This window comes from Aethina tumida, chromosome 1, assembly GCF_024364675.1.
Source record: "Aethina tumida isolate Nest 87 chromosome 1, icAetTumi1.1, whole genome shotgun sequence".
In the NCBI taxonomy this organism is placed as follows: Eukaryota; Metazoa; Arthropoda; class Insecta; order Coleoptera; family Nitidulidae; genus Aethina; species Aethina tumida.
In genome coordinates, this window is record NC_065435.1 from 73,377,610 (window position 1) to 73,387,313 (window position 9,704).

The 9,704-nt window shown below is 30.7% G+C and overlaps 1 protein-coding gene and 1 long non-coding RNA gene across 3 annotated transcripts; one reads left to right on the forward strand and one right to left on the reverse strand.

The window, feature by feature from the left end:
• The first annotated feature begins 973 nt into the window (after positions 1-973).
• LOC109596017 (hexosaminidase D) lies at positions 974-7,320 on the forward strand. 2 transcript variants are annotated; one of them, XM_020011470.2, is made up of 10 exons: positions 974-1,029; positions 1,084-1,138; positions 1,252-1,417; positions 5,309-5,529; positions 5,589-5,772; positions 5,820-6,090; positions 6,147-6,254; positions 6,303-6,470; positions 6,525-6,611; positions 6,668-7,320. In XM_020011470.2, the coding sequence occupies exons 1-10, from the start codon at positions 1,001-1,003 to the stop codon at positions 6,861-6,863; spliced, it is 1,485 nt and encodes a 494-aa protein (XP_019867029.2). In that variant the 5' UTR covers positions 974-1,000; the 3' UTR covers positions 6,864-7,320. The 2 variants fall into 2 exon arrangements, with proteins under 2 accessions (XP_019867029.2, XP_049817212.1); XM_049961255.1 differs by having other exon boundaries at positions 6,147-6,232; positions 6,287-6,470.
• A 323-nt stretch (positions 7,321-7,643) lies between these two features.
• LOC126266506 (uncharacterized) lies at positions 7,644-9,476 on the reverse strand. Its single transcript, XR_007548843.1, has 3 exons — positions 9,343-9,476; positions 9,209-9,289; positions 7,644-9,113 (listed from the first exon to the last, which is right to left on the reverse strand). It is a non-coding gene; the product is annotated as an uncharacterized LOC126266506 (long non-coding RNA).
• Between the last annotated feature and the right edge of the window lie 228 nt (positions 9,477-9,704).

The window sequence follows — 9,704 nt, forward strand, 5'->3', positions numbered from 1 at the left end:
CTCTTTGAGCAGTTAATTTATTATAAGGACACCCAAAGTGGAATGGTGGGTCTTCTTGGACATTCGAAAAACCAAACCGAATTTTTTTCGAACATACAGGTTAGTTTTCTGAACAAATGGGGAACAATTTTCTATATGATAAAAGAATTTAATCAGAAGGTGAATTAGTGTACACGCGATAGTATTTGGTTAAAAAAAAAAAATCGTTGTGCAGACTTTCAAATGACTGCACATTTTCATTAATGATTGGAAATGCGGTTTTATTTTATCTTTTGATATTAAATCGTGAAAGAAAAGTGGTCCATCTGATTTTTAAAGAGAAACCATGCGCGACAGACAGTAAAAGTTTGCCCCGTAGTAGGAGTCCCTACTCTCAGAGATAATGTGCTCTGCTAGTGCGCGCTGGCGCACCATATAAATTAATCTTTGCGAATGTATTTAGTAATCCTCAATTTTCAAAATAAAAATGTATCACAATAATTAAATAAAATAAATAAATGCATAAATAAAAAAATTAAAGAACAATTGAAACGTGCGATAGACAGTGATAAAATACCTCACCTTTGATAAAAATTCACCTGCGGAGACTGCCGGCCTATAACTTTCTTTGTTGTTTACTAAAGGGTTTCAATCCGCAGGTGGCTGGGTCTAGCGTTTTCGATACTGTAGATCAATTGTAGTTAAATTTCTCGGCCAACTGGGATTTGTATTATGATTAGCCAGTCTTACTAAGATGTTTTGTGTTATTTCAGTTTTTGTGTGCTTGTAAGTTTCTTATATTTTGATAGACGTGTTATTATTGCTAATATATAACAATAATAAAATATTTAATAATATTAATAAATTTAATATTATAAGTTAAAATACAATATTATTTTTAAAAATTGAATAATTTAGAAAATATGCAACCACCATCACCGATGTTTGAACTACTAGAGTAGACCCACTTCTCAAAATCAATAAATAAGTTTGAGTAACCCGAGTTAGGTTAATAAATAAAATGGACAACATAACATTTGGTACACAAAGGTAAATTATTGTATTTTAAATAAGTATCATTTAAATGTTCTCTGTTTTATTCAGGTTGGTGCACTTGGACTTAAAGGGAGCTCCTCCAAAGATATCCTACTTTGAAAAGGTACGTAAAACGTAGTCAAAAACAATAACAAACACCATTTGTTTTTGTTTTGATGACTAATTAATTAATTGAATCAAGTATTGCGTCATACTAACAATAATACATTACGGCAGCTATTCCCGTTCATAAAGGAAATAGGAGCGACTGGCATCTTATTGGAATGGGAGGACACATTTCCATACACAAGGGATCTGCTGCAAATTGGTGGACTGTCAAACAGTGCACAAGTGCATGGAGCTCCATATTCTCTAGAAGAAGCTCGCCAATTAATTTATTTAGGTACATGCATTTTTGTATTAATACAACTTTTACAAAACAAATTCAAATAACTTATTTTTAAGTTAATATTTTTAAGTTAATGCTCATTAATATTATAATTTTTGATTATCATTCACGAAAATATGTTTATATTTTGTGAAATCACGTTTAATTTACTTGCATTAATTAAAAACCAAAGTCATTTTTTGTAATATATTTTTAAAACGCATTTATTTTGATCTAAAAACTAATTTTTATACATATAGAAAATTAGAAATAATTCTCTCACAAAACATAGGTCTGAGATTTGTACATTTTGTACTAATTGGCACATTAATTTATAAATTGTTTTATTTTTTATTTACGTTTATTTCTATCGTTTAACGTGTTGATTCTAGGTACAGAACACCTAGTGTAATTTTGGCGTAATGAGAGATTCGCTGCAATTTTGACGGCATATTTGCGCGGATCAAACGTAAATATTCAGATATAGATATAGTCTATAGATTTTATTAAAGTAATTTAGTACATTTCTAAAGCTTAATTATTTTTTGGTCCATATAGATTAAAATTTTTGAAAAAATTTAATACATAAATAAAATTATTAAGAATGGAGATTTGTTCAGAATCCTACTTTGCTTTGCCAGTTGCCCTAACTAATATTGTTCTCAATCTATATTCAATATCTTTTTCTTGTTGTAAGGGTTATGAAATATTGGGCGGAAAACCGCAAAACTGCTAAACATAGTTTTAAAATCACCAGTACTGTATTTTCAATATCCAAAGACATTACTTTTCCGTCTGGAGCCGCGGTCGCTACTTTTAGCAGTTTCGTTACCAATAGTGCTTAGCCCTTACCTTGTCTCCTCCTCATTGGATTCTTGTTAATAGATTGTTAAAATCACCTTACCACCATTCAACACTACATATATTATATTTTACACTAATATTAACGCACTATAAGCGGGTCGGGTAAAAATATCCGTCTCGAGAACTGTTGATTGTTAGCGGGCTGGGTAATTTTTACCTTTTTGAATGTACTTACTTTAAAAGCGGGATGAGATAATTTTACTCTATTGGTTTACATACGGAACTGAAAGAATTATCTCTTATTTTTTGTTATCATTCAACAACTTAGTTTTGACTATTTTACTATCCGCCTATAGTGTGTTAATACTTCACTAAATTTTTATTCGGAGTCGGAGTTTAAATAATCTGTTCAAAATTTTGTGTTTTAAATGGTTAATAATAAATGGTGTAATTCTAATATTTAAAAAATATATAAACCGTGTTGGTGTCAATCCACTTTACAAATACTAGGCACCTCACTACTATATCGATAACACTTCATACTCATCAATATATTCAACATTCTACTTGCGTTACCTTATAGCCTTCCCATTGGGTTATTTTATTAAAATAAATTTACGATCACTTCACTAATAATGCACTAACACTTCAAATAGCAAGTTGAACATCATTTTAAAACTATTTGCAATATTCATTCATAAAAGACCTTATACAGTGGTAAACAGATCGAATACCAATTGGTCTATCTTCATCGGCAAATATCCATAAGCAGTCATTTGCGCTGAACTCTTCCTGTCCCTTAGGGCCAATAATCTACTCTGCTCCACCTCTTCTGCCTTCTTCATTCCATGACTGCCAAGATCGCAACAATGTACTTTCTGTTCAAACGCTACATTATCAAAACGAAATTTCTACTTCATGCAGGCCTATTACTGTAGCTCCATCAAACTCGCTTAATTGGCTCAAATCATTTCTTCTCCGTACTCTAGGCATGTTTAACGTTTAGTATAAATTACTGAATAAAACAAAAACTAAATACACGTTTGTTTGCGATACCGTAAAGAAATGAAGAAAAAAAAAATATAAAAATATTTTAATACACTCTGGGTGTTGCATTTTTTTACACGCAGTATTTATTGTGTGTATGGCTAGCGCGCAAGTTCTGCAAAATTATTTATATTAAGATGTATTTAATGCTATTTTGTACGTAATCTGATAATTATGTTGCACAAAATAGGTCAAAATTAGTAAAATAATAGGGTAATAAGGTTTTAGGTACCAAAATATAAGTATAAAACGTAACATGATGCAGGATCTATACTGTACTATCTATACAAAAATAATAGTTTATACTTACATGAATTTCACTATTGTTGTATCTTGATAAGTCCTAAAATATTTCTATAAGACAGACGCCAAAAGTATTTAAGTAACTAAATTAAAATGAATATTTAAAAAAATATAGAACAAATAAAACATTAGAAAAATTAACTATTATTTATTATCAAATACCTAGTCCAGGCTGATGTCAATTTTATTCTCAAAAATTACTTGTAATTAACTTTAGAAAAAGTATTAATCAAAAATTTCTCTTATTAGTTGTTTAGACTAGTTTTCAACTTTCAAGTTATTGAGATACTGGGACTAATGGTTTAGGATTTTCAGTAAAAGTTATGCAAAAATATTCGTTTTTAATTTATAAGAAAAAAATTAGAAAGTTCAATATCAACGAAACTCCGTAATTTGAGTTATTTATTCTTTTATTTAAAAATGGTTCTTGCATATTTTAATTAAAAATGCGCATTTTATTTCGTATGCTGTATTTTCTTGTTACAATGGTTAAGGCTTTGGTAACTACTATTTGGATATCTAAATTTAGAGAACCTCTGAAGATGCGAATTAATTACCTTTTCTATTTCCTCTATTTACTGTATTTTTAAATTATATTATTGATTTAAAGTTAACCATATTTTTGTTATCATTTTATACTATAAATAAATAAAATCATTCATTTTTAATATTTAATAATATTTATAAACACCAAAGAATATACAATCAAAAATTAGTAATTAATGAATTTTTTATTAACACGCTATAGGCGGGCAGCAAAATAGTCCAAACTAAGTTGTTGAATGATAACAAAAAATAAGGGATAATTCTTTCAGTTCCGTATGTAAACCAATAGAGTAAAATTATCTCACCCCGCTTTTGAAGAAAGTACATTCAAAAAGGTAAAAATTACCCGACCAGCTAACAATCAACAGTTTTCGAGACGGGTATTTTTACCCGACCCGCTTATAGTGTGTTAATATAATGTCCAGATAATATAATGTCCCGATAATGTATAATAATATACAAATAAATATCTCAAGAAAAGTTAAAAGTTCAGCATATTTAATTTAAGATAAAAAACAATTTGCATAATTATAGGATTTAATTTTATATAAAATGTTAATGGTTTCTTTTGAAATTCGAAAGGTAAGTTATCATTAATTTCAAAATAAATGATATAATACAATTTATACTAATTAGGGAAACGCTTGTATGTTCTCTATTTCGTTTAAATAAACTGTATCTTTATTAGACTACAACGGTTACAATGAAAATATAATAATAACTATTATTATTATTATATTTTTTTCGATTTTAAATGAGCTATTTGTATATTTCTCTTGTGGCTTTATGTCAATCCCGATCAAGATAATTATTACTCAAATGCCTAAATTTCATATTTCATCATCTTCAATTTAGCCATTTATTATTCAATATAAATGAATTGAGTACCGTTAGTACGTAATTTAATCACCTTAAGAAGTAAAATCATAATTCGAATAACATCTTTACGTTATTAATTAATTTTTCTATAATTGAAATTTAAATAAAATTATTAAGAAAATAATAATTAATAAAAGATGAAGTGTAAAATACTGGTAAAAAAATAAAAAATTATTTCAAAGCATTTGTTTATGAAAACAATCTACGATTTCACGATGTATTTAACAAATAAACGATTATTTTTTAATATTGCCAGTTCCTACATCCAGATTCATTTAAATTTCTTGACATTATAAATATAAATCATATAAATATTTTTTCTTTTAGCGGCTGATTGCGGTTTGACAATAATACCCCTAGTACAAACGTTCGGGCACATGGAGTTCGTGTTGAAGCATGACCAGTGGCGCGCTTTGAGGGAGGTGGATGCCTATCCCAGTTCCATGTGCCCGAGCAACAGTGAGACCATGCCCCTGGTCAGGAGTCTGATCAAGCAAATCGTTGCATTCCATCCGAATATACAGTACTTACACATAGGAGGAGACGAGGCAAATATTTGGCAAGACCTTCAGAGTATACCATTTTCTTACCAGATGTACTTTTCCAGATCTGGCACATGGGTTTGTGTACCTCATGTCAGAAGAGAATACAGACTGGAAAATATGGACGATCAGGTTTATATTTAGATCACGTGACTGAAGTTGCTCAATACATTAAGGACAACTATCCACATTTGAAAATCATCATATGGGACGACATGTTACGTAACATAGATACTCAAGTCTTGCAAGGTAAAATCTGACAATTTTTCATTCTTTCACTGAACATTTCCACCTAGATTATTACTTGGGTAACTTGGTGGAACCAATGGTGTGGCATTACAATTCAACGGACAATTTCCAATTGGGCGGCGCGTTGTGGGAAAAATATGGGAATGTGTTCACGAATGTGTGGGGCGCTACGGCGTTCAAAGGTGCCACAAGCAGCGCTCAAGTCATACCCATTACCAAGTTCCACGTTAGCAATCACGAGGCATGGCTTAACGAACTTGGAGTACATGCTGGGAAAATTATTAACTTTAGAGGAATCGCGCTTACTGGATGGTCGCGGTAATCTATGCCAAAAACCAATAAGATACTAACTCTTATCATTACTTTGGTTATAGGTTTGACCATTATGCCACAATATGCGAGCTTTTACCATGTGCGATACCATCACTGGCAGTTTGCTTAAAAACTTGGCTTTGCGGAGGTTTCACATCGGAATTAAATAAGTGAGTAAAATAATTTAGATATTCGCTTTTAGACAAATTATTTTGTAGTTCCGTTAGAAAAATGCTGGGATATACTGACAGCTTCTTAAATAACGATGTGCCAATACGACCCCCATTGCTACCCCAACTGAACTTCCCCGGATGGCAAATCTTCGTAGGTTTTGAGTGGTTTGTTAATCTAAGAACGAGGTACAAAAACATCATAGAAAGTGACCAGTAAGTAGAGAACTAACATACTATAAATTATAATAAAAAATCAATTATTTTCAGAATGAATACATGGTTCAACTCGTGGCAGATTGCCAATAATTATACCAATCCCATGCAGATTGACACAATCTGTCCTGTGATAAATGAGTATGTGTTGGTAAATTAAAATTAATTATTTTGAAAATTATATTTACGTTTTCCAGAGTATTAATAGAAGTAACGTCATTGGAAAATTATTTGAAAACAAACTTGGAAATTATCTATTATAATCACACAATAGATGAACTACTGGGTACCTTAATTAATCCCATGAAACAGAATCTGAAGCAAATTAAATCTGACTGTGAGACACAATTATCGTTAGGTTGTAGAGTTAGAGGAAAGAAACTTAACTTGTAATTTTTTGTCAAACTGAAAATTAATCGTGTTATTTAACAGCAAGTGTATGTTTATGAACTGGTATAGGTATTATGGTTGTTGTAACTGGAATTAATTTTAATAATTTTAAGTTGTTTAATGTTGATCTATTACTGAACAGTATAATAGATTTGTACAAATATTAACAATTGTATTTATTGTGCTTTGCAGACATAAGAATATTGTAATTGTACCTGGTCTATGATTTTATTTGATGGATTTATCTCATTTTGTCTCATATTTGACGACAGATTTAGCTAATGTGCACAATCTAACCAAATTACAGAACGGTATTTATTTTGTGATATTTTATTCCATTAAATAACAAATATTTTATTGCATGATATTGACTTTAGTTATCGTTCTGATTCTTGTGATAAATGCTAATAAAACATATTTTATTAAATTGTAATATATTTATAAACGTGTTATACAATTATATTGTGTTTTATTTCTAATCCTAATTATTTTAAGAAATCTGACAACTGGTACTTATTTTATTCTTTATAATTGCTATATAAAAATAGTGCAAACTGCAAATTAAAAATGTTATTGCATAAATGGTCATTTTATTGTGTAATATATTGTAACATATTGTAACAAATACTCTTCTCGTCGTTACATTAAATTCCGATCAGAAGGAGCTCTGCAGAGCTCGTGCAGGATCCCCAGTACAAATGTTAAAAATTTTTAAATTGGTTACCAATAAGTAAAACGCATGTAAATGTAAAGGAAAACTGTGAATTTTATTAATTTTATAAATCGAGATAAATATTCCCAAAGTACGTTGATTTTTACAAAAATAAAAAATAATACAATGCAACTCCTTTTAAAAATAAAGTAAATGTAATTGCAAAATGAAAGGTTTTGAAAAACGGTTCAATATCCTGTAGGGCCATTTTTAACTTCCACAACAACTTTAACACGATGAGGCATGTTTGCATTTTCCCAGATTTAACGTAAGGCATCTCGTAACTGCAGAAGTATGATGTGAGGATCTAATGCCCTTTGAAGAACATCCCACATGTGTTCGATGGGATTCAGGTCGGGTGACGTCGATGGCAAAGGAAGATGCGAAATTTCAAGAACTATTAAGAACGCTTCGTGCCCTATGAGGCCGTGCGTTGTTGTTTAATAAATGGAATTCTACTCCTATCTCCTCGGAAATGGGGTTGACAAAGTTTGTGATGATCATGTTGCAGTTACAAATGGCGTCCGGAGATGTAGAGCGATGCCACCCCAAACCATTATCGAGCCACCTCTAAAAGCGTGAACTTCTTGGACAAATCCTTGTTGCCTTGGAAGATTTCTTGGCCTACACGTCCGAACTCGTTTCGTATAGTTATGTACCACACTTGTGCTCATCAAAATACATCACGGCGTTCTATTCGGTCAATGTTGTCTCTCTCGTGCCCATTGCACCCTGTCTTGTCGGTGTTGATCAGTGAGGAGTACTCTTCTAAGTGGTCTAGACACGAATAGCTGTAACAGATACTCTTCTACCAGTGACGATGTGCAATTGGCGACGTATCAAGGTAACCGATATTCTGGTCTTGCTTCTTGCATTTTGGGTGATGTAACGGTCTTGCCTGATGGTTGTGCACCTTGGTCTACCCTATCCAGGCTTTCTACGTACACTACGCGTTTCTCGGTTTCTCTTTACAAGTCTGCTTTCACACTGTCTGCTATCGCAACATCAATTTGTCGGATACCACCCTGAATCATACTAAGTGCCCGGGCGACTTGAGAAAATAAGAAAAATAATTAAAATGTTTAAATTGTTTACCAGTAATAAGATATTATTTTGAATTTTTTTATCGTGTGGTAAAAATACAATACATATTTGAAAAAGTAGCAGTAATATAATTTATTAAATAAATTATTTTAACTAATAGAAAATAACTATTATCATTATAATTTCTGTGATAAACATTAACATAAATTATTACTATATTTCGTCCCAAGATTATAATTTAAATTAAATTTCTTATAAGTGTAACAGCAGAAAAAATAAATTTAACCATCTACAACATAGTTATTAAATTAATGTCATAAAATACTTCTTCATATAAGTACCTGTAACAAAAATTCGTGGTTAATTATTATACCAAATGTGAAATAAAAATCCAATGATTGCTTAACGTTTGTGAGAATTATTAGGTACATTTTTCTGTTTTCGACGTTCCAGGTGTACCATGAAACCTTACATAGTATTTCATGCAACTTATCGTTCTAAAAGGGAACAAGTAGTCAATTGTTTTTTTCTAAGAATATTAGCAGTGATGTCCGTTGTATTATATTAATTTTGTATATAAAACATTTTCTACCTGATCGGAACAGAATTGACCTCCATGTGTAAAAGTACATAGTGCAAGCGCATAGAAAATGATATGTTGGTATGTTTTTATCTAAAAAATTAAAATAGCAATATTTTAATTAACGAGAAACTTATTCAACTAACCTCTTTCGTGGTAAAAGTAACTACAGTAGCAATACCAACAAAGGTAAATGTTAGTGCATAAGACAGTACCACATACGACATAACATCATGTACTTCATTAGCAGTTCTAGAAAAATACTTACAGTATAATACGTTACAGTCCATTTAAGAAACATTCTAAAATATTTTCATTTATAACTCTATTTTAACGAACAATAAATTAAAAGATAAACAATAAGAAATTATACTTGTACTACATCTAGATGTCTATTATAGCACTATATTATTAGGACCTTAAATAAGTTCTCACTATTTCTTCAAAAATGACAACAACAGTACTCCGTGCATGAAATTTCGAATAGTAACGCACCTGTAAGGATGTA